Source organism: Lithobates pipiens, unplaced genomic scaffold (genome assembly GCF_037356315.1).
Source record: "Lithobates pipiens isolate NorthernLeopardFrog02 unplaced genomic scaffold, aLitPip1_a1.2 Scaffold_16, whole genome shotgun sequence".
NCBI lineage: Eukaryota > Metazoa > Chordata > Amphibia > Anura > Ranidae > Lithobates > Lithobates pipiens.
In genome coordinates, this window is record NW_027507748.1 from 611,187,084 (window position 1) to 611,213,623 (window position 26,540).

At 41.8% G+C, this 26,540-nt stretch overlaps 1 protein-coding gene across 1 annotated transcript; it reads right to left on the reverse strand.

Moving 5' to 3' along the window:
- Nucleotides 1-1,630: 1,630 nt before the first annotated feature.
- LOC143984478 (uncharacterized) lies at nucleotides 1,631-26,145 on the reverse strand. Its single transcript, XM_077484635.1, has 6 exons — nucleotides 26,053-26,145; nucleotides 3,981-4,073; nucleotides 3,791-3,883; nucleotides 3,608-3,697; nucleotides 3,424-3,519; nucleotides 1,631-3,345 (listed from the first exon to the last, which is right to left on the reverse strand). The coding sequence occupies exons 1-6, from the start codon at nucleotides 26,114-26,116 to the stop codon at nucleotides 1,940-1,942; spliced, it is 1,842 nt and encodes a 613-aa protein (XP_077340761.1). The 5' UTR covers nucleotides 26,117-26,145; the 3' UTR covers nucleotides 1,631-1,939.
- Nucleotides 26,146-26,540: the final 395 nt, after the last annotated feature.

Below are 26,540 nucleotides of genomic sequence, written 5' to 3' on the forward strand. Positions count from 1 at the left end.
AATCAGCAGAGTTTCCCATCATTTCAGATCTTCCCCTCAGATCTAAAGTGACTGCACTTCCAAGTGCACTTGTAGTGCAAAGTGTATTTGCCTTTGAAAATAAACCCCAATGTTTTCATGAGTTGATTTACTGAAGGTAAATATGTTGCCCACTTTGCAAGAGAATTTTTCATTAACTTAGTGAATGCGATGAAGCTCTGCTGACTTTCATTATCTGATCATGTGCAAGCAAAAATATGCAGCTCTGTAATTTTCAGTAAAATGCAATGGCATATGGCTACCTGGGGGTGTTCTGTACACAGAATGTGTACTGACCACTCCCCAGATATGTAATTTCCTGCTTATGTGATTGAATCACTGATTTTCCCAGAAGTCTGCACTAAGATACAAGTCAAATTGCAGGCACCCCCTGCAACAAAAATATCATTTTTGGTAAAATAGGAAATCGTATCTAAAAAGGGATGCAGGCCCTGCAATTTTTCTCATTTAAAGCTTTGCAGGAGCAGCAGCTGTTTGATAATTATGAAACCACTCCCATTAGACTCACTTCTATACATGGGGACAGAGAAACACACAGGGATTTCTTCAGAATAACAAAAGGTAGGGATCTGTAACAAAGTTTGGTTAAAATTCTTGTAATGTACATCGATCACACAGAGGGAAATGTTTTTTCGCTACAAAAGTGGAGTTACACTTTAACCACTTCAGCCCTGGAAGGATTTGCCCCCAGACCATTTTTCGCGATACAGCACTGCATCGCTTTAACTGACAATTGCACAGGGCGTCATGCGACGCTGTACCCAAACAAAATTGATCTCCTTTTTTCCCACAAATAGAGCTTTCTTTTGGTGGTATTTTATCACCTCTACGGTTTTTATTTTTTTATTATAAACAAACAAAGAGCGACAATTTAAAAAAAAAAAAAAAAAACAAGTTTTGCTATAATACATGTAAAAAAATATATATATTACAAAAATTGCAATAGGCGTATATTGATTGGTTTGCCCAAAACTTATCGCATCTACAAACTATGGGATAGATTTAGGGACTTTTATTTTTTTATTGTTTTCACTGGTATTGGCAGCGATCTGCGATTTTTAGTGGGACTGCGACATTGCAGTGGACAAATCTGACCCCAAATTACACTTTTTGGGGACCAGTGACATTATTACAATGATCAGTGCACTGATCAAATGTAAAAATATCACTGGCAGAGAAGGGGCTAACAGTGTGGGGCAATCAAGGGGATAAATGTGTTCCCTCAGTGTGTTCTAACTGTAGGGGGGTGGGCTGGCCGGGACATGACAGATCACTGTTCCCAATCACTGGGAACAGTAGATCTCTGTCATGTCTCCTGTCAGAATGGGGATCCACCTTGTTTACAAACGCAGATCCCCATTCTGCCTCTGTACTAGGCAATTGTGGGTCGCCAGCAGACATGAAGTCAGCTACGGCGATTTGCACTGGAGAGCCAACCTGCCAGCGTAAAACGGCGGTGGCTGGTCTGCTAGTGCTTAAGCAACTATGCCTCAGTACATTCTTTATCTGTTTTCATAAATCTAATGCACAAATAAAGCTCCCAAAATAGTGAGTGCAATGATTTTCTTTTATTGTCAATCTTTGGATTTATGTACACACATAACCACACATAACCACTGTTTATTGTACTGTTACATGTCAAATTGTGAATTATTTTCAGTTATAACACTGTTGCATACTTTCTCGTCTTGCTCCAATATTTTCACTTCAGTCTAATCTCTTAATATACTTCATTATAAAATCGTACCTTTGTATTTTTTTACATTTTCTTATAAACAAATTTGTCAGTGTAGAGATTTACTGTAAATTTCCAATATTTTTGTGTATGGATAATCAGTCACAACATTACTGAGAAGATAATTACTTTTGAGAAACAAGTGATTCATCAGTGGTGAATTTTCTAGTCATCTAATACTGACTTATACCTACGATTGGTAAAATCAATCAGATGCAGATCATGTTGATCAATCTCTGAAGGTTTTGTGGGATATGCTTTGAAATCTAATCCAATTTGATACAGCCCTGAGGTACAACCACCTTTAGCCATGCGGACATTGTACAACCCATATGTATCTATTCCACCTGTTTTAACACATGTCACAGGCCCTCCACCTTGGTTCCCCAGAGGTCCTGTAGATTCACCATTTGAGAAGTCTATAGAAACTTCAGCTATATTACATTTATTGTCACAAAAGGTTAGGGCTTTTGCACGTCTGTTACCCAATTGGATCTCCCTGAGCTGTCCTTCTGTTGGATTTCCAACAAACTGTCCCGAATGGGTGTTGTAAATGACCTGGAATCCATTTACTATATTACTGTATCGAACCTTGATCTCAATAATTTCACCATTCCTGGTATTATCATTGACTGGTGTGTAGACCTTATAATTTTCATCTCTTATCACCTGTACACTTGGTGAAAGGGGACCAAAACTTGCTATTGACATAGACACCGGAACAACAGAGGGATTATCTTCATTCCCAGGGATAAAGTTATCCAGATAAAATGTGGTCACTAAGGTCTGCAGGAAGTCTCCATTCTGGACACCAAACATGTTGTCTTTTACAGCCTCACAGATTCCTTTAAAATAGTCTGCGTAATAGGGACCAAGCATATTTTCATAAAAAAACATTGCAGATTCTTTTGTTATAACATCATAACAACTTCCATATGGCATATAATATTGATAAGGAAAAACAGGAATGACTATTACATTTACATCATAATTCACCTTGATTTGAGATTTTCTCCATTCTACCCACTTGCTGTAATATTTTTCAATGTAAGCTTTATATTCAGAAATCTGTTGCTCAAGCTCTCGTCTCCAGACAGCTGTATTGTCCTCACCATACATCTCCTTGCCATGGAGAAGTCGTTCCTTCAGTATCAGTAAATGCTGGAGGCTGTGTGTCACCACCATGTGGATGAACTGCATTGAATTATCGGATTGAGTGAGCTTAAAAAATAACTCATTAGAAGCATAAATCATTGTTGACATCAATGAACCTTTTTCCTTTATCTGAGCATTAACATACATCTCCATGGTTTTTTGTAGAGCACGGAGTTCATTCCTCCTCTCCTGAAGTTCATATTTCAAAATCTTCACATCTACCAAATGTTCCACTTGCTCCTGTATGAGACTCCATACATCTGTCCCAGTAGCTGGCCAGAATATTGTTAAGAGTGAACTTATTATCTGGCCAACTGGTATACCACCAATAGGAGGGATAAGACCTAGGATACTAACTAGAACATCTTTAAGTGTGTCAGTCCATGAACCACTTAAAGAACTTTTATAGATGTTCACTGGAAAGAGAAAAAGAATAATAATTAATTCTAATGGAATTTATTGTAAAGTAACAGACAGAAGTTTGACTGATATACCTTCAGTAGGAGATTTAATATCATCCATAATATAAACCAAAGCTTCTTTCATTCTGGCATTCATTGTCTCTTCCAAAGAAACATTGCAAAGAGGCCCTGGTAGAAAAAAAAAGTTTCATAAACATTGCATTTTCTATATTTATAGTTTACTGTGACAACAATGCATCCTGGTCAACCAATATACCTTCAACAATGGAGGTCTTGGCTGTTAAATTGTCTAAAATGTCTTTAATTCTGTCCTTCCATTTCACAACTGAAGAGTTATAGTACGTCCCTGCAATGAAAAATAAAAGGTTGCATAAAAAGTTAAAAGTTTCTGTTTTAAAATGTATTTAAAAAAAAAAAAACACTTGCCAATGTGTTATACCTTCAGTTAGATAGATCTTTGCTGTAATGTTAACCAAAATGTCCTTAAGCATGTCATTCCATGTGTCGTTTAGAAAGGTTTTGCAAAGATTCTCTTGGAAAGAAAAAAAAAGGTTGCATTTAAAATACATATGTACTGTTTGAAAGAGAATATAGAAATATTTAAAAATGAGACTGCCCAACTGATATACCTTTACTAGAAGAGGTCGTATTGGTGATATTCATTGAAATATCTTTTATTCTGTTATTCCATCTCTTGGCCAAAAAATGTTTGCAGTGGTCTCCTGGTAAGAAAAAAATGACTCAAATACATAAAAGTGGCATTTTTATGTTATACAAGTTCTTATATGATGAAAAAGCCACTCAGCTATAAGGGCCGTTCATATCACTTTGTTGTGGTAATGTGCATGTTCAAAGGTTTGGTGTTATGTAGTGCCATTCATTCTGCATGGCACCCCAGAGCACCTGCCAATAGATGCGCATTACCACAACACAATGGTATGAACAGACCTTACATTTTGCGATGAAATCCTCCAAATATTAGATGCAATTTAAAATGAGTAAAATGTATCTATTAAATTAAACTTTAGTCTGGCAACTAGTACACTAACTGCAAAAAAAATAGTCACAGGGAAATAAGAAAACATCAGTGATAAAAAAAAAATTGAATTATAATGTTATTTGTTTGCTAAAAAGATATTTTATTTAAATAATTCAATTGCCATCATTCACAACGTTTCCTTAACTGTGTTAAAAAGTTATATCATTTAATTTATGCACTGTGTAATATATCATTTTTAGGTGGCACATGGCAGTTCCAGGAATTCAGCCACTTTGTAAAACGTGAAGGCACACTTAGTGTTAAGTCTACAAAGTTGCATGATATCTCCTGGGCAGATCTTTATTATTTATATCTGACAGGTTAATTGCTCTGCTGGTAATTACACTTAAGACACTCAGGCCAGTCAGAGAGAAGAAAGGCCCACCCCCCCCTGTACATTCAGAGAAGACTTTGTATTTAGTGATTGTATTCACCTAATACTAAGTCTTCTGTTACTGGGCAAGAGGAGGGGAGGGCTAGGCATAGTCACAATGCAAAGCTCAGAAGGATCAGCATACACTACAGCCATAGTTGTCTTCATGGAGTACTATAAATCCAGGCATGTACTGACCATCGGGACTATCGGGAGTTTCCCAGTGGGCCGATGGCTCAGTGGGCCACTCTGATGTAAGGGGGCTGCTGATGGGACACTGATGTAAGGGGGCTGCTGATGGGACACTGATGTAAGGGGGCTGCTGATGGGACACTGATGTAAGGGGGCTGCTGATGGGGGTGCTGATGGGGCACTCTGATCTAAGGGGGCTGCTGATGGGGGTGCTGATGGGGCACTCTGATCTAAGGGGGCTGCTGATGGGGGTGCTGATGGGGCACTCTGATCTAAGGGGGCTGCTGATGGGGGTGCTGATGGGGCACTCTGATCTAAGGGGGCTGCTGATGGGGGTGCTGATGGGGCACTCTGATGGATGGGGGTGCTGATGGGGCACTCTGATGTAAGGGGGTGCTGATGGGGCACTCTGATGTAAGGGGGTGCTGATGGGGCACTCTGATGTAAGGGGGTGCTGATGGGGCACTCTGATGTAAGGGGGTGCTGATGGGGCACTCTGATGTAAGGGGGTGCTGATGGGGCACTCTGATGTAAGGGGGTACTGATGGGGCACGCTGTTGTAAGGGGGTGCTGATGGGGCACGCTGATGTAAGGGGGTGCTGATGGGGCACGCTGATGTAAGGGGGTGCTGTTGGGGCACGCTGATGTAAGGGGGTGCTGATGGGGCACTCTGATGTAAGGGGGCCGGTCTGGATGAAGTCCAGGGCCAAATTTCTTTCCCAGTCCAGCCCTGTATAAATCTGTAGATATAAATAATGGACCTAAGCTCAGGAGGTGTCCATTCACACACAGAGCCGCAGCTTGACCCTGCCAATTCTCCTCATTGGCTCACTGGCTGTGTTTCACAGCACCAGGGGCCAATGGCTCCTGCAGCTGTCTTAGCCAATGAGTGAGAGTCCCTGGAGAACCGAGGCTCTCATGCACTTCGCTGGATCACAATAGGGCTGCAGTAAGTATTAGGAAGGCTGGGGATGTCACTGCAAACAGAAATGGCATTCATGAATGTAAAAAACCTTGAGCATTTATAACCACTTTAACTCTTTCATTTTAATTTTTACAAAGGTGCGGAATTCTTGGGATTCAGCTTTAACACCAAGATTTTGAGTTTCAGAATTTCTTTTATGTACTCCAATTCCTCTTCACAGTCCAAATTTATACCAGACTTTTTATGGACTCCTTTCTAATTGGCTTCAGTATACCTGGATGCATGCAATAGGGACCTTACACTGTAAACTCTTTATAGTCAGGGACTTAGAATTACTACAGTGCTTAATACAATTACACACTACACTACTACACTTTAAGTGACTACATACATTTCTAAAGAAAAATAGTAATAATATTAATAGGAAGAGTAATTAGTTGCCTGCTTTAATCAGACATACCTTCCATGCCATGCTTCCCCTCCTTTGAAATACACTGAATGCAGGTTTTTTCCACTATGTGGCTGTGATCTATCTTCTTGAGCCAGCTTGACGGGTCTTTAAAAACTTCCTGTCCTCCTAACTTCTAGAATAATGCTTCCCTAGGTGAATATCCTCTTCAACCCACAACTTTCATCAACTCCTAAACTCCATACAGTCTCCTTCTCTTTTTGACCTTGCTCAGAGGTCAGACACTCCAATGTACTACAGTGAAGCATACTTGACTTTATTTTCTTCCACCATTGTCCTCTGGTGTTAGCCCCTTGGCCACTTCCATTGCCTCCCATAATTCTGTACTATGCACTTCATTATACACTACCTGTCAGTCTCCCAGCATTGCCCGAGGCTCTTCCTCTGCTCAGAGTGTATTACAGTGTGCCACTGTTGCATGTAAGCACAGATGCACAGCTGTGAAAAACTTTCAATGGGTAGCATCCAGGTTGCTCAGCAACTATACCGGTCTGCTCTGGTGGGAGCCTTATGCCCTATGCATTACTAAACCCACAACAGTAAAATCAGTGTGAATATGCAGTAAAGCATGCTTGTTATGCTCACTGTGGAAACTAAGGGGTTAATCGTCCTCATTGTGTAAAATGTCTGTTTGATCCTGTCTTTTCTGATCCTCCCCTTCTTCCACAGTCCTCAATCTGCTGATAGAACAGAGCCCACGGTGGCAAGCTGCACATTCCTGAGTTTGGTGTGTATTGCTAGAGAGATTTGTTTTTTCTTGAGAGAGTGCATGTGATCACCACAGGGCCAATCAGCACTGTCCAGACAGAGGGTCCTGCAGCCTCATAGGACAATCAGAGGAGAATGAAAACTCCTCATACATGCTTTAATCAAACACTTAAAGCGGGGCTCCACTGCCTCCGACGTTTTTTTTTTTTTTTTTTACATTTAAAAATAAACCTAGTCGCAGCAACCCCGCCCATATCCGCAGCAACCCCGCCCATATCCGCAATTCCCCGAACACGGAAATGGCCAGTAACTCGAGGATAAAAAAGGTACGTGAAACTTAAATGTCCTCATTATATATAACAGAGAAAAATAATATGCGGGAGCTATTTTTTATAAATCGGGTGGAGCTCCGCTTTAAGCCCCATACACACTATTGCCTTTTTCCGACCACAAAATCCGTCAGATTTTTTCAGATGGATTTTGGCCGAAACTTGTGTTGCATACACACGGTCGGAAAAAGTTGGCAGAAAATCCGATCGTTCGGGACGAGGTAACGCCAAACACGTACGTTGGGGCTATAAACGGGCCAGTAGCCAATAGCTTTCGTATCTTAGTTTATTCTGAGCATGCGTGGCACTTTGTCCTTCCGAATTGTCTACACACGATCAGAATTTATGCAATCGTATTTTGTTGTCGGAAAATTTTTGATCCTGCTCTCAAACTTTGTTGCATCGGAAAATCTGACAGAAAAAGTCTGATAGAGCCCACACATGATCGGATTTTCCAACAAGAACCGATCTGACTTTTTCCATCGGAATTTCCGACCATGTGTAAAGGGCGTTTCAGTTTTTCTGCTGAGTTTTTCCTTCAGTTTTACCAAAATCATATAATATGAGGTGAAAAATTAGGAGTTTCAATTTGTATGCAATCAGGCAGGCCCTTGCACTACATGGTTTTGGCAAACCTGATGAGAGGTGTAAAGTATTTAGTATTTACAGTTTATATTTACTAAAATAATTGCATTTCCATGTTCTGTGTACCTTGAGAGACCAGATATCGTGAATGCAGGGTCCTTAGTAACACTTGAAGTCCTGGGGGCAACTGAGTACCTGTAGGCCTGCTTACGCAGCAGAAAAGGGTCTGCTAAAGCTGAAGCTACACTCAGCCAATCATAATCTCTGACAATGGCTAAAATTCAACCTACCATATATGCAACTTATAGGACCATTCATAGTTCAGGTCTATCAAACATCTGCAACCTTATTCCAAACACACTGTTGTGTTCTTAATGCCATTTACAAGACCTCCTGCTCTACATCATACTCCTCACCTTATGAAGAGATTTTCCAACTTGCAGAACAACTGTCACGTATCAGGTGTGACCAGAGCTGTGTGGACTGTAACAGAGTGAACCAAACGTATTTACTTTTTCACCTAATTTATTAAGGTAAGTAAACAATATATATATATAAATGCAACCACCTCCAATATCACACAGTGCACAACAAACCAATACCAAACAAGACCCACAAATAAAAATAATCAGACAAGTATATACAGCAAAAGGGAATACCAGAATTGCAATCTTTAGCCTAGCCGGGGTCATAAACGGGAGATCAGCAGATGGGGGGCAAGGAGTAAGACAGACAGGGAAAAGGTGGAATGGTTCAGGCTGCAGGGCAGGTACAGGATCAGGATACAGGGATCAGGATTAGGTGCAGAGCTTTCAGGTCAGGGCACAAGGACGACACCAAGGCAAGGTGTTTATACCATTTCCTGCAATCAGGCTCATGTGATGCCTGACTACAGGAGGTGATATCAGCTCCAAACTGGCAGGAACCACCTGCTGGTGGATGCCAGTACTGTGGCCCAAAGATCACATAACACCAGAAGGTGAAAGCTCCCCTGACATTTCCAAACTGCCAGGAGACACCTGCTGGTGGGCATTAGTACTGCGCGCCAGATGTCAGATTGTGTCATCAGCGGGTGGAACCTTTCCTGACAATAACAATGTAAACACCTGTCAGAGTTGATATCACTGGGGCAGGTTAGTCCTTTTCACACACATCACCAACACTAAGGATAAGCCAAACACCCCCCGGTTCGGTTCGCACCAGAACCTGTGAACAGTCCTAAACTTCATGTGAAGTCACGTTTCCGTTACATCAGAGGGGGGCAGGGTCACCCGCACGTCACTGGGGAAGCCCGGCTTTCCCCTTGCGTCAGAGGGGGTGGGGTCAGGTTGACTTGTGGCCCTGCCCTCTTCAGCTAAGAAGTGTCAGGCTTCCGGGATTCCCGCAGTCTCTCCGGTGGAGACAGGATGGATGTGCTGGAGGGAGAGATCACCCATCACTGGATCAGATCACCCATTGCTGGACCCCGGAGAGATGATCATCCATCGCTGGATAGCAAGAGTGGATTACCACCGCTTTAATCTTTTTTTAATTTTTTTTATTTTTAGCAAAGGACTTTTCCCAAAGTGTGTGTGTGTTTTTTTCACATTTTTTTTACACTTTCTTTGTGAAATGGTAGGGGTACATTTGTACCCCCTTACCATTTCAAACAGGGAGGGCGGGATCTGGGGGTCCCCTTGTTAAAGGGGGCTTCCAGATTCTGATAAGCCCCCTGCCTGCAGACCCCCAAAACCACCGGCCAGGGTTGTGGGGATGAGGCCCTTGTCCCCATCAATATGGGAACATGGTGCTTTGAGGGGTCACAGACCCCCAAAGCATCCTCCCAATGTTGAGGGCATGTGGCTTTGTACGGTTCAGGAGGGGGGGCGCTCTCACGTCCCCCCCTCTTTTCCTGCAGCCTGCGTGCTCGGATAAAGGGTCTGGTATGGATTTTTGGGGGGAACTCCATGCCATATTTTTTTTTTATTTGGTGTGGGGTTCCCTTTTAATATCCATACCAGACCTAAAGGGCCTGGTAATTGAATTTGGGGGAACCCTGTGCTTTTTTTTTTATTATCAATGATTTTCAATGAGTGTTCTCTGTATTACGGGGAGCTGACAATTCATTATAGTGGCGAGTGCTTTTAAATGACTTTTTTTCCTGCAGAAATTACACTTTGTACAGGGACAGTTCTAAGCACGGGAAACATGCACCCCTTTACAGGCATACTATACACACCCCCCAGGTACAAAATTTAAAGGAATACTACACTTTTATTGTTTCACTTTAAGAATTATTAAAATCACTGCTCCTGAAAAAACTGCCCTTTTTAAAACTTTTTTTGCATTGATACATGTCCCCTAGGGCAGGACTCAGGTCCCCAAACACTTTTTAGGACAATAACTTGTATAGAAGCCTTTAAAATTAGCACTTTAGATTTCTCCAATAGACTTGTACAGGGTGTTCCGCGACTTTTCGAATTTGCCTCGAACACCTCGAATTGTTCGCTGTTTGGCGAACAGGCGAACAGGCAATGTTCGAGCTGAACATGAGTTCGACTCGAGCTCGAAGCTCATCCCTAACCACCACCACATGTTTTATTGATTTACCGTTCACAATATTTTCTATATTAGTTCTGACCTTTAAAGTGGTTCTAAAGCCCCAAAATTTTAGGCACCACCATCCCCCGCTCACCCCCCTTTTATTTACCTGAGCTCTCATTCGATCCAGTGATGTGCACATCTGCAGCTTTTCTCTCCCTTCACTTCCGATTGGCTTTGTTGGGGCACCAGAAGCCATTGGCTCCCAGTGATGTCAATAAAAGCCAGTGACGAGGGAAACGGGGGCAGGGGCTAGTCCCACTGTCTGTGTCAATGAACGCAGCAGCAGGACTGGGGAGAGGGCATACACAAGTGCCCCATGGAAAGCAGCTTCCCATGGGGGCCCTGGATAGAGGAGGGGCCAAGAGCGCCAGCGGGGGACCCAAGAGGAGGAGGTTCACGGCCGCTCTGTGCAATTCCATTGTACAGAGCAGGTAAGTATAGACATGTTTTTTTTTCTTTTTTAGGCTGGGTTCACACTAGTGTGAATTGGATGAGGGTGTCCCACGCATCCAATTGGTATGACAGGAGACTGTGACCGGCTCTTAATGGAGCTGGTTCACACATCTCCATGGCAGCTGCGGGGCAGATTGCACAGGGATCCTGTGCTTCTTTGGCTCAATTTCAGCTCCGAATTCAGGCAAAAATGTGGGCCTGATTTGCCCCTGAAACAGAGAACATGGACCCCTGCTGCGAGCAGCCTTTGTATTAAGGGTGAACCCTGCCTTAACAGCCTTTACAATCTCTTTAAAAAATGTCTGTGACACTTGCTACCACAATAAGCCGGGAATGTACCAACATTTAAAATACGTTAACTTTGTTAAGGAGGCAATAAGTTATTTAATTTCAGGTTAGAGCATTTAGAGATTCATCTTAACGATTTTAAATATTTTTTGTTAGAAGTAAAAGGAAAACAGTGCATGAAAAATATTTAAAATTACAAAACAGCAAAATAAATGTGATTAAAAGTGAAAATTACTTAAAGTTTGTCTGGGCTTGGGTCCTGTGCAGAGTAATTGGTTTATAGACTAGTCTGATCATGTGTATTAGAATTATTGGCTTTCATGAATGGCTCTTTGGATTACAGCATAGCTTTTATTGGAGACAAGAGCTGCAGCTGCCAATAGTGTTATTCAGCCAACCCCCACCCAAGCAACAAAGCCGAGGGCTGTGGGGTAGAAACACTAAAGTTTTCTATTACATTATCTAATAAAAGTGAGTACACCCCTCACATTTTTGTAAATATTTTATTATATCTTTTCATGTGACAACACTGAAGACACTTTAGATATGTTGCTATTGCGCTGCCCCTATATTAAATAACCCTCCGAGGGTCAATAGTGTAATATAAAAATATATATATATAAATGTCTACTGAATAATATCAAAAAGTGCAAAGTGCTACATTAAATAAAATAAAATAAAAACACACCACAGAGGTGATAGAATCCAAATAAATGAAAATCAAGTGAACAAAGGTAAGTAACTAAAAACAGTCTCTTAAAAAATTACCAATTTTGATAAAGTGCAGAGAAAATGCAAAAAAAAAAAAAAAAAGTAAATGCACTACAGAGTCAATTCAAAACCTCCACGGAAACACAACTGCTTCAATTGAGTGCAAAGCCAAAAAAACTGTGAATGGATCATAAAGTGCCAAGTGCGTCTTATAAATGTGCAAATAAGTAAACACTCTCCAGAAGTGATATAAGTGAACCACCCTAACCTAGACCAAAAAGAGGTTACCCTCTCCTGATCACATGGGAATAAACTTTAGAATAAACAAAAAATATATATATAGTAGTAAACGCACTACAGAGCCGGCTGTAACATACGTTATATCAGAATGAATCCGGCCTCTATAGATTAAATATACATATTGAAATCCATCAAAAAGAAAAAGATATAAATATTCAAGTCCATAAATAAACAACAGTCTCCTTTAAGTGCAAGTGCTTTGTGCAAACTTGTGCAAATTCAACTGAAGTGTGGATCTCCCAGTGCTTAATCCCGCTGTGATCACACTTTAGTGGGCAGTGGCCCCTTACCTATAGCAAGGAGGGATTCGCATAGAGGTATATAGATTTCTTTATATGTCTTCTCGCCTGGTAAATTCGGTCACCTTCTCCTTTAAATTTTATTCTTATTGCTCCATAGGACCCAATAGATTAATAGAGAGGGAATACCATAGTGTAGTATTTCACAAATAGCATTTATTAAAAATTTCCATACACAGGGTACTCACACATTAATAGATAGAAAAAAGCCTTTTTCTAGTAATCAGCAGAAAGTGCATCCACAGTCAGCTTCCTTCCCGTCCCTACGCGTGACATCACATCACGTGACTTCATCAGGGATTTTTTAAGAGACTGTTTTTAGTTACTTACCTTTGTTCACTTGATTTTCATTTATTTGGATTCTATCACCTCTGTGGTGTGTTTATTTTATTTTATTTAATGTAGCACTTTGCACTTTTTGATATTATTCAGTAGACATTTATATATATATTTTTTTTTATTACACTATTGATTTATGTAACTAGGCATTATACTTATCACCCTCGGAGGGTTATTTAATATAGGGGCAGCGCAATACCAACATATCTTTAGTTTCATATTAAGTGGATACGGTGTGATCCATTCCGGTAGTAGCAGCAGCCCCTGACATTTGATAGATCACCAGTGGTAGCGCAGGAATAAAACACTATCATTTATACTGAAGACACTTTGCTACAATATAAAGTAATGAGTGTACAGCTTGTATAACAGTGCAAATTTGCTGTCCCCTCAAAATAACTCAACACACAACCATTAATGTCTAAACCGCTGGCAACAAAAGTGAGTACACCCCTAAGTGAAAATGTCCAAATTGGGCCCTAAATGTCAATATTTTGTGTGATCACCATTATTTTTCAGCACTGCCTTAACCCTCTTGGGCATGGAGTTCACCAGAGCTTCACAGGTTGCCACTGGAGTCCTCTTCCACTCCTCCATGATGATATCATGGAGCTGGTGGATGTTAGAGACCTTGCGCTCCTCCACTTTCCATTTGAGGATGCTCAATAGGGTTTAGGTCTGGAAAGATGCTTGGCCTGTCCATTACCTTTACCCTCAGCTTCTTTAGCAGGGCTGTGGTCATCTTGGAGGTGTGTTTTGGGGTTTGTCAAAGTACATGTGCATTGATGGTTCCCGCAATGAACTGTGGCTCCGCAGAGTCGGCAGCACTCATGCAGACCATGATATGCCCATCACCATATTTGACTGTAAGCAAGGCACACTTGTCTTTGTACTCCACACCTGGTTGCCACCACACACACTTGACACCATCTGAACCCAATAAGTTGATCTTGGTATCCTCAGACCACAGGACATGGTTCCAGTAATCAATGTGCTTGTCTTCAGAAAACGGCAGGCTTTCTAGTGCAACAACTTTAAAAGAGGCTTCCTTCTGGGACGACAGCCATGCAGACCAATTTGATGCAGCATGCGGCGTATGGTCTGAGCACTGACAGGCTGACCCCCAACCCCTCCAAACTCTGCAGCAATGCTGGTAGCACTCATATCGATTTCCCAGAGATAACCTCTGGATATGATGCTGAGTATGTGCACTCAACTTCTTTGATTGACCATGGTAAAGCCGGTTCCAAGTGGAGCCTGTCCTCTTAAACTGCTGTGTGGTCTTGGCCACCGTGCTGCAGCTCAGTTTCAGGGTCTTGGCAATCTTCTTATAGCCTAGGCTATCTTTATGTGGAGCAACAATTTTTTTTCAGATCCTCAGAGAGTCCTTTGCCATGAGGTGCCAGCTGGTCCCAAATTTAACACACCTGCTCCACATTCACACCTGAGACCTTGTAACACTAACGAGTCACATGGCACCAGGGAGGGAAAATGGCTAATTGGGCCCAATTTGGAGATTTTTACTTAGGGGTATACTCACTTTTGTTGCCAGTGGTTTAGACATTAATGTCTGTGTGTTGAGTTATTTTGAGGGGACAGCACATTTCCACTGATAAAAAAGCTGTCCACTCAAAACTTTACATTGTTAGCAAAGTGTCATTTCTTGTCACATGGAAAGATATAATAAAATATTTTAAAAAATTTGAGGGGTGTACTTACTTTTGTGAGGATATTGTATATGAGAGATCTTTCTTGCGATCCCCCTGGGAGGCTACTGATTGGAAAGCGGATACACAGTAGCTGGTCGGATGTGGAAGAGATGAGACCATAGCTGAAAGAAAGGAATTGTTTTGAGTCTTTCTGACACATGTATGAGTAGACATGTGCAAAAGGAAAAAATTTGTTTAGTTTCATTTCGTTTTAATTCGTTAATTAATTTAGTTTAGTTATATTAGTTCAATTTGTTAAATTCGTTTTCGTATTTCATTTAGTTTTCTACCGAATTCGAAAAATTGGTCACATTCTAAAATATTTCAACCAAATTCAAAAATATTTCTACCGAATTCAAAATGATTTCAACATGATTCGAAATTATTTCAACCGCATTCAAAACTATTTCAACCGGATTCGAAAATATTGTTGTTTGCATACCAAATTTGGTGTTTCTAGCTTTAAGTGACCCCGAGATATGTGGCCCCAAATTCGGGTCGCAAAATGTAATTCTCTGCTGCACTAAAGTGCTTGACATTTTGTGACCCGACTTTGGGGCCACGTATCTCGGGGTCACTTGGACACTAGACACCCCAAATTTGCTAGTTCTATTTTGTCTGCATACCAAATTTGGTGTTTCTAGCTATAAGTGACCCCGAGATATGTGGCCCCAAATTCGGCTCACAAAATGTAATTCTCTGCTGTAGAAAAGTACTTTCGTATTGCCCCTATCTGGGGTCGCTTGGTGGCAGGTGACGTGGCAAGTGGACAATCCACAACTCGGTCACATGGCACTCATGTCAAGTCACGTGGCACTCGTGTCAGGCCACGTGGCACTCGTGGCCAGCCACGTGGCAGTTGTGTCAGGTCACGTGGCACTCGTGTCAGGTCACGTGGCACTCGTGTCAGGCCACGTGGCACTCGTGTCAGGCCATGTGGCACTCGTGGCTGGCCACGTGGCACTCATGACAAGTCACGTGGCACTGGTGGCAGGTGTCGTGGCAAGTGGACAATACACAAATTGTGGCAGGTGATGTGGCAAGTGGACAAATACAACACACAATTTTTGGCAAGTGGACAATGACATACAGCATATGCACTTGCCTTGCGATCGACATCTGTGACTTCTTCAATCAGGCATGCTGACAACTTTATTGATACCATAAATATAAATGAAATAAGATATGTGTGTTTTTTTCTTTTTGCACTGGTACACTGCAAGTATGAAAAGTTGATGTGACAGATATATATAAGTAAGTATAAGTAACTAACCATCTTCCAATATTTCTAATTCAAATTGAAAAGATTAGAACAGAATAGAAAAAAATAAATTTAATAGAATAAAATAGAAAGAATATACAACCATCTTCTGAAATTCAAATTTGAATAGAATAAATTTGAATTTCGAATAGTATGAAAAAAATGAAATAGATGCTAATAGTCTACAAGAGATCTTATTAACACAAATGGTAATCTGAAAAAAAAAAAAATGAAATAGATAGTATCTATATTCTATTCTGTTCTATTGTTCTAGTCTATTCTCTATTTCTCATATAAAAAGGTGCATACAAAAATAGTAGTAAACTTCCAAAAAACTAATTAGTTGCACGTGGCGCTATAACCTGTGTACCTTTCAGTGCACAAATCCTCACCTCCTCAGTGATCCTATCTCAAATCATAAATTGTCTAATCAATAACCAAAATATATAAATATTAATCACTCAGTGAATACCCAAATTTACATTTAAATTACACATATAGTGAAAAATATATAATCAAATGTGAATATAGTCCATCCACCACACAATATTCGAAAAAGCATCCAGATTACAGAAAGTCTTTCTATAAATGCATAAGAAGAATATCCAGTGCTCAGATTCCTTTCTACAAGTGACTCCTTCACCACACCATCCGTGATTTATGCTCCCCCCTTCGTGAAAACACTCACCGACTGCTAAGCCTTACACTCTCGTGTGAGGCTCAAGGGCTTTCAAATGATCTCTCAAGATGAAATTCAGACCCCAGCACATCCGATTGGAACTTCTCCACTTACGCACTTCATTGTATAAATATATACCTCAAAGAGAAATCACAGAGGGAGACCCCAATAGTGTAATACTGCAAACACTCTTTAATGTATAAAAAATCTCACTCCTTATGCACTCACATGAACTTAAAAACGCAAAATCACTTCAAGAGAGTAAAAAGACTCGCTTCACAACTTCACTCCACAATATTATTCTGAATACGTCGGGGCATTGGTGGTCACGGCGGACTCATAAGATACGGTACTGTATCGCTTGATCTCACCCCTCCTCGTGCGTCCCGCCTGGTCCCACACAGCAGGTCTATTCGAAAAAGGGCGCCTTCAAGTCAGATGGAACAGTCCTCTTAGTCCTGTGCCTCCTTCCCAGCTCCGTGTATGTCAGCTCAATAGTCACCAGATAGCCACGCCCCCGACATGTTTCGTCACATCAGACTTAATCATGGGATTGGCTATCTGGTCCAGCATCCCTCCTTATATTCCCCCATCGTCGAATCAACGTCCTTAATTTTTCTTCTGTCACTCCCATATTAATGGAGTGTATACTAACGTCCATAACACGCGCCGACGCCAAATGCCCGATTTGCGCATGCCCAAATCACAGCATTCGATTTCTCCATTTCGAAAACTGGTGTATCATATCAGACATTCGATTTGAGAGTTCGCTACAGTTTCCTGCCCGTGCGTCGATATTTGTCACGTGTGTCGAAACATTCGATCTTAGATATTGCATTCGATGCTTTATAGGTTCCGCTCCGGTCTCAATGCTTAACAAACTCTGCATGCTAATAGATCTCGCATGCGCCGGGATCGAGACTAAGTGTCCCCATCTCCACAATAATCAAGTATTGAGTTCCATGTCCCCACATTCCATCATTGAGAAAATGTGGAACCCTTAAAGTGCTACCTCTAGTGATGTTAATAACCATCAGTAGTATCTCTCCATATACGTGAACGGTGTCCCTCTGTATGACGCATTGAATTAAGTCAACTAACACTGAGTAGCCATACCCCCACACAGCGTGCAAACCAGTGTATATAAACCTATAGACTGGTGCCATACTCTGTCGCCGTGTCATCAATGCGCCACCGTTTACAATAATGGTTACAATAATGGATATCATACATCTTTAACTGGCTGATAGGTACATATATTGCGGTATTACACATGCAGATCTAATTCAATTCAAGCGGAAATGAATATATCTCAAAGATACCATCTATATTGCGGGTGCACTTGACATATAAATACAACTCCAAATACAAAACATTCTTAAAAATCTAAAATCGCATAGAAGGAGATCCCAATGCTAATACCCTAAACAGAGATAAAATTGGCACTATCATAATAATTTCAGGGCTTCCCCATCAATAACTTATGTGAAGACTTATTTTAGAGATCAATGGTTGGTAACCTCCTATACATTTCCCTCTCGGGGTTGCAACCTTAGATGGTCGACATCATGTGCATTTCCATATCGGAACTGCTATCTACTGTCTGTAACACTTGAGAAATCACTGAACCACATCATCTCATACAGGATGTTTCCACTAAGGGGACTAATTCCCCCTCTTAGGACCACACTGTTGCTGTCCATACTTGCTTGCCTATAAATCACTAATGTAGCAATTAAGGTCCAGCTCTATGTTCATCCCTCTCGGATAGAGACTCCTCAGCAAGAAGATCCACTTGGTCTCCCTCTGCGACAGATCCCTTACCCGATTTGAACCCCTCCAAGAGGGATGAACATGATCTATTCCACAAAACTGTAGTAAATCGGGATTTTGTTGATGGTGTTCCTTGAAATGTAGTGACACGCTATGGTACTGGTAACCTTTTCGGATGTTGGTCAAATGTTCTGAGATACGTACTCTCAATAATCTCTTTGTACGTCCTACATATAGTAATTTATAGGGACACCATAGCAAATATACAATATAAGACATATTGCATGTCATGAATTCCTTGATTTCAAATGATTCACCCTCGCTGTTGGTTATTGAGGTGATCCCCCTGTTTATCTGGTGAACAGTTCTACAACATATACACCTCCTACAAGCATAGAAACCTTTCAGGTCACCCGAGATGGTAATTCGTTTAGGGGGGTCCAGAACCTTTTTTACAACCCTATCCCCTATATTGGGTGCCCGTCTGTAGATAAATCCCGGGGTTTTGGGTATCACCCCTCCCAAATATTTATCCCTACCCAGGATATGCCAGTGTGTTCTAAAAATTTGTTCTACCTCTCTAAATTGATGATGGAAATTAGACAAAAATCTTAGTTGATGTTGTGACCCCTCCCCTTCCTTTCTCCTCCCCTCCAGGCAGGTTTCCCTTGGAATATTTGCAACCGTCCCAATAGTTTCATCCAAGATGGTTTCTGAGTACCCTTTCTGTATAAACCTTTCCTTCAAGATTTGGGACTGGGCTGCGAAATCCTCTTTAGTTGAACAGTTCCTACGGACCCTTAGAAATTGCCCCTTAGGGATGTTTCTAATCCAGGATGGGTGGTGTCCGCTCTTAGTTGATAAATAGCTATTTCGATCTGTGTTCTTAAAATACACTGTCGTGCTCAATCTATCATCCTTTCTCTCTATCAGGAGATCAAGGAAGTTTACCGTAGTGGAACTAATATTGAACTCCAACTTAATATCATTCGTGTTGGAGTTCAATCTTTCCAAGAAATGTAAAACTGAAGCCTCTGTTCCCCCCCATATAAAAAACAGGTCATCTATGAATCTACGATCCCACTCAGCCATGAATAAGTTGGCGAGGCTGGGGGCATATTTAGCCCCCATTGCCACGCCAACCTTCTGGGCAAAGAAGGATCCATCAAACCAGAAGTAGCTGTGGGTCATGCAAAAATCTAATGCCTGGCCCACAAACACCTTCCGGGAATGTGGAATATCCTCCCTCCTGCTCATGGCCCAATTGAGTGCCAGTAGGGCATCTTGATGTTGAATAATGGTATAGAGGCTAGCCACGTCAGCCGTAACCAAATACACTTCCATGGTCGAGGGGATAGAGATCTCGTTGAGGGATTTTAACAAATCTGTTGTATCCCTCAAATACGCTCTTGTGTTTTTAACACTGGGTTGGAGTGCTCTATCTAAGTATTCGCCCAGTCTCGACGTGACTGATCCTATCCCGTTTACAATAGGGCGAGGTGGAGGAGCCGCCACATCCTTATGAATTTTGGGCAAAGTATAAATTACCGGTATCCTGCAGGAGCTAGGGACCAAGTATTTCTTTTCTTTTAAATTAAGTACTCCCTTCCCATACCCCCACTCCACCAACATCTCTAATTGGCTCTTATATTCATCTGTAGGGTCTACGTTTAGTTTTTTATAGGTGGTGGTGTCCCCTAACAGCTCCTCCAACTGGTTGTGATAGAATGATCTATCGAGGATTACCACCCCCCCTCCCTTATCTGCCGGGCGTATAATGATATCATTCTTTTCTTCTAGGGATGTAATCCCCTCCTTTATATATCTAGGGTTCACACCCTTACTTACAGGGAGTTTTTCTAGATCATTTAATACCAAGTTTTTAAAAACCTCTACAAAGTGATTGGCAGTCAGCTGCGGATTGAATAGTGACCGATTCCTCAGTCCACTATCCATTTGGCTATTAGGGTTATTAATCCCTACTTTCGGAGTATTAGGGTGCATCAAAAAATGTTTCTTGATGTTTAAAGTGCGAATATATTTGTGTATATCTATGTATACATCAAACTTATTCATACTCTGTCGTGGAGCACATTTAAGTCCCATGTTCAGAATATTCATTTCCTTCTTATCCAATGTCACCTTGCTCAAATTGAAGATGCCATTGTCTAAGTGTCCCTCAGTCTTTTTCTTGGATTGTTTCCTCCATCCTGCCCTGCATCCCCTCCTCCTCTCCCCATTCTCTATTTCTATTCTAATCTTTTCTATTCAAATTCGAATTCATTCTATACGAAATTCAAATGTCAGAAATAAATATATATATATAACCATCTTCCGAAATTCGAATTTAGTATATAATGATTTCGAATTTAATAGAAAAGATTTTAATAGAATATGAAAGAATAGACTAGAAAAACAATAGAACACAACAGAATAAAATATAATATATTCTATTCTGTTCTATCATTTTTCTAGTCTATTTTCTATTTTATTATAATCTTTTCTATCCAAATTTAAAATTAATTAATTAAACATTTTGAATTAATACTATTCCAAATTCAAATTTATTCTATTTGAAATTTGAATTTCAGAAGATGGTTGTATATTCTTTCTATTTTATTCTATTAAATTATATTTTTTTCTAATCTTTTCTATTTGAATTAGAAATTTTGGAAGATGGTTAGTTACTTATATACATCTGTCACATCAACTTCTCATAATTGCAGTGTACAGTGCAAAACAACACACACATCTTATTTCATTTATATTACTTTTCTGCAGAAGAGAATGACATTTTGCGACCCGACTTTGGGGCCACGTATCTTGGGGCCACTTATAGCTAGGAGCCCCAAATTTGGCATGCAAACACAGTAGAGATAGCACTACAACATTTGGGGTGTTTAGCTCCAAGTGACCCCGAGTTATGGGGCCCCAAATTCGGGTCGCAAAATATCAAGCACTTTTCTGCAGCAGAGAATGACATTTTATGACCCGACTTTGGGGCCCCGTAACTCGGGGTCACTTGGTGCTAGAAACACCAAATTTGGATATGTTGTAGTGCTAGTTCTACGGGGTTCCTAGCTATAAGTGGCCCAGAGATACATGGCCCCAAAGTCGGGTCGCAAAATGTCATTTTTCTAATTTGATTCGAATTTCGTTTGAATTCGTTAGCATTGTAATTCGGTAATTCAGATGCATCCGAATGTCCGAATAATGAAAATTCGTCCGAATTTTCGTTTCGGAACGAAATGCACATGTCTATGCACATGTCTATGTATGAGGTGAGCAGGTATAATGGCTGGTGAAGACATGATTTGCACAGTGGTGGAGGATATATGAATTGAGAAGTCCCAATAATTCAATGCAGAAAAGTTTCAGCATAAGGCCTAAGTTCTGGCAGGGGGATTTCGGGCTGGGAAGATTTGTGCTAGTAATGGGAATTTGAGGAATATATTATTTGTGCTGGGAGGTGAGATTTGGAGGAGGGAGAGGATTAAGTTCTGGGGAAAGGGATTTTGGGATTTGTTTTGGGATGATTTGTGCTGGGAGGGGGGATTTGTGTGGGAGAGGATTAGTGCTGGGGGTGGATTTGGGAGAACAGAGGATTTGTGGTAGGAGGGGGGATTTAGGGAAGAGATGGTTAGTACTGGGGGGCTGAAATTGGGAGACAAGAGAATTTGTACTAAGAGAGGGAATTTGGGGGAATATTATTTGTGCTAGGAAGTGCGATTTCGGCAGGTGGAGCATTACGTCCTGGGGAACAGATTCAGGGGGGTGGATTTGTTCTGTTCCGTTATTAGTGTTATTGTTGGTCTATATGTTTGCTTCTTCCCCTAAACTATATTGATTACCATATTTATCGGCGTATAACATGTGCCGGCATATAACACGCACCCCAAATTTAGGAGGGAAGTTTAAGGAAAAAAACTTACATTTAAATGCCCATTAATGCAGTCTTGTCAGTGTTATTTGCAGCCTTGCATTGCAGCCTTGTCAGTCATTTGCAGCCTTGTCAGTCATTTGTAGCCTTGTCAGTTTCATTTGCAGCCTTGCATTGCAGGCTTGTCGGTCATTTGCAGCCTTACATTGCAGCCTTGTCAGTCATTTGCAGCCTTCCATTGCAGCCTTGTCAGTCATTTGCAGCCTTCCATTGCAGCCTTGACCATCATTTGCAGCCTTCCTTTGCAGCCTTGTCAGTCATTTGCAGCTTTGTCTGTGTCTTTTGCAGGCTTGTCTTTTAAAAATGGTGCCGCCGAGATACAGAGCGGATGTCCTATGTATCTCAGTGGCGCTCGGTAGCTCTCGGCCGTTCTCGGCAGCTTTCAGCTACTTTTGGCCGAACTTGGCGGCTTTCTGAAAGCCACCGGAGTGGCCAAGAGTGGGCAAAAGCCACAGAGAATGGCTAAGTACGGCCAAAAATAGCCAAAAGCCTCTGAGAACGGCAATGAAGCCGACAATCAGCTGGGGATCAGCATATAACACGCACCCACGATTTCCCACCGATTTTAAGGGGAAAAAGGTGCGTGTTATACAGTGATAAATAGTGATGGTTGAACAGTTCGCCCGGTGGTCGTTTCGCGGCGAATTTCGGCTGTTCGCGGTCCGCCAGTTCGGCGGACTATTGGCGTTGTTCGCCCGGCGGACTTCCGTGTTTTTACTGTGTAAAGGAACTTTGACCTTATGACACATCCATCATGGGGTACAGGACAGCCAATTGAGACATGACAGCACATGGACACTTGGACATTCCCCCTAACTTATAAATACACCCGATCCGGCGGCCATTTTACATTCTTTCTTCTGTCACTATAGGGAAAGGTTGCTGTTTGGAGCAGGTACAGATAAAACGCTAGCTATTTGGTACACAAAAGTTCTTTTCAGGACTGGTATAGGTGTTAGGTGTATATAGGTTTGCTGTGCTACTGATTGTTGCAGCAGCCTGAGTGTCTTTTGTCAGTTTAGATAAAGGGACAGAGCGCTGTGTCTGCTGCTATTTTAGGGACAGCCAGATTAGTCATCATCATCATCATCATTAGCTGTTACCATAAGGTCCACAAAAGTGCTATTCGAGTAACCAGTAATTGTTCCAGTCTCCTCTGTTTTGCCAGTTTGTATAGGGACAGGAAGGAAGCAGTGCGTCAGGCAGTGAGGGTCAGTTTAAACAGTTGCTGTTACTATTAGTTCCACAAAGGTTCTTTTCAGGACTGGTATCAGTGGTATGGTAATAGGCTTGTACACGTATAATATTCTTTCTTCCAAATATAGAAAGAATATTATACTTGACTGCTGCCCTTCTGCTGCAGTCTGCTAATCATTCACAACTCACTTGTTCCACAAAGCTCTTTATCAGGACTGGTAACTTGGTCTGTGTAGGGTGCTACAGTACATAGGGTTGAGTGCGGTACAGTCTGCTGTTCTGTAAGGACCGCTATCGGTCCACAATAGATAGGGTTGAGGTGCACCACTGCTGACCGCTGCCCTATACTGCAGCAGTCCTTCAGCAGTATAGGGACTGACTGACTTATTATGAGGGGATCACACCATCCCTGTCTTGTGCTGATTTACTCCTGGGCCTGCTTATTATGAGGGGATCACACCATCCCTGTGCTGTGCTGAGTTTCTCCTGGGCCTTCTTATTATGAGGGGATCACACCATCCCTGTGCTGTGCTGACTTACTCCTGGGGATTCTTATTATGAGGGGGATCACACCATCCCTGTGCTGTGCTGACTTCCTCCTGGGGGTTCTTATTATGAGGGGATCACACCATCCCTGTCCTGTGCTGATTTACTCCTGGGCCTGCTTATTATGAGGGGATCACACCATCCCTGTGCTGTGCTGAGTTTCTCCTGGGCCTGCTTATTATGAGGGGATCACACCATCCCTGTGCTCTGCTGACTTACTCCTGGGGGTTCTTATTATGAGGGGATCACACCATCCCTGTGCTGTGCTGAGTTTCTCCTGGGCCTGCTTATTATGAGGGGATCACACCATCCCTGTGCTGTGCTGATTTTCTCCTGGGCCTGCTTATTATGAGGGGATCACACCATCCCTGTGCTGTGCTGACTTACTCCTGGGGGTTCTTATTATGAGGGGATCACACCATCCCTGTGCTGTGCTGATTTTCTCCTGGGGGTTCTTATTATGAGGGGATCACACCATCCCTGTGCTGTGCTGATTTTCTCCTGGGCCTGCTGCTTATGAGGGGATCACACCATCCCTGTGCTGTGCTGACTTACTCCTGTGGGTTCTTATTATGAGGGGATCACACCATCCCTGTGCTGTTCTGATTTTCTCCTGGGCCTGCTTATTATGAGGGGATCACACCATCCCTGTGCTGTGCTGACTTACTCCTGGGGGTTCTTATTATGAGGGGATCACACCATCCCTGTGCTGTGCTGAGTTTCTCCTGGGCCTGCTTATTATGAGGGCATCACACCATCCATGTGCTGTGCTGACTTCCTCCTGGGGGTTCTTATTATGAGGGGATCACACCATCCCTGTGCTGTGCTGACTTACTCCTGGGGGTTCTTATTATGAGGGGATCACACCATCCCTGTGCTGTGCTGACTTCCTCCTGGGGCTGCTTACGGTGCTGCTGTCAGTGCTGTATATCACGGTGCTGGTGTGAGTGCTTAATGTCACGCTGCTGATGTCAGTGCTCTCTATCACGGTGCTGCTGTCGGTGCTGTATATCACGGTGCTGGTGTGAGTGCTTAATGTCACGCTGCTGATGTCAGTGCTCTCTCTCACGGTGCTGCTGTCAATGCTGTATATCACGGTGCTGATGTCAGTGCTGTATGTCACGCTTCTGATGTCAGTGCTCTCTATCACGGTTCTGGTGTGAGTGATTTATGTCACGCTGCTGATGTCAGTGCTCTCTATCACGGTGTTGCTGTCAATGCTGTATGTCACGGTGCTGGTGTTAATGCTTTATGTCACGCTGCTGATGTCAGTGCTCTCTATCACGGTGCTATTGTCAGATGACTATCACGGTGCAGGTGTCATTGCTGTATGTCACGCTGCTGGTGATCATCTCCTGCACCCTCTTCTTTGCCTACCCTGGTCCCTGACCTTCCCTTTCCTCCATTGCCTTCATGCGCTCCACAGTCCTAAATTGTCAGAACAATTTCCCATATAAAAAAAGAATGCTTGTAGTTATCGATCCCAAATTCACCTCATACATGTGTTATGTCATTGGCCATGTGGTGGGACTATGTTTGCCCAGCTAATAATTATTTTGTGGCTGCAAATTTGACCTAAAGGTTTGCGAAGTTCGCCTCCCATTGAAGTCAATGGGGCCCGCCGTGAACTATCGGCCGCGTTCGCGAAACGTCCCATCGGAAGTTCGTCCATCACTACTGATAAATACTGCATTTAATTGTTCAGGCAATAATACACAATCTACCGTATATATTTAATCATTTTACATATTATGTGTAGTTCCAATGTCAATACCATTGTATATAAAATTTACATCTATTTATTTTTTTGCTGCATCAGCGATATAATTACAGGAAAATAAAATACTTTCACATAATCAAGAAAATGAATCATGTTACAGAAACATGTGAAAAACAAAGCATATTCCTATAATGTTACATATTATCTGTTACTGAACTTGCCGTTTGGATCCTTACATACAGAAAATAACCATGTCAGTTTACTTTAGGACAACATACAGTACCTTGAATTACAAGGAATACCAGTAAGAAGGTGGCTAGCCAAGATCTGGAGTCCTTGGATGCCATTTACCAAGAAGATAATCACTCTGTATGCTCTGTATGTTTCTGCTTAATGCTAGAGATAGAGAGGGGTTATTGATTTACTGTCATTTGCTCATGAGTTAATCTATGACTAATTCATTCTTAATCTCAGATTAAATTTTAACTAAACCCCAGAACAAAAATTTTATATTTTGTAGCTTATCAATTATTGGATGTAGTGCCTGCATTTATTTTAACCTTTTTTCAGGCTTTTACTCATTTACTTTTTCACTGGGTGATTGGCCATTAACAGACCTTCTGTCTTAAGCCGCGTACACACGGGCGGACTGTCTAGCCTACTTAGTCCGCCGAAACACATTTCAGCGGACAGTCCGCTCGTGTGTGGGCTTCAGCTGACTTTTTCAGCGTGCAGTCTGACGGACTAAGTATTTCGGAATGTTGGAAATAC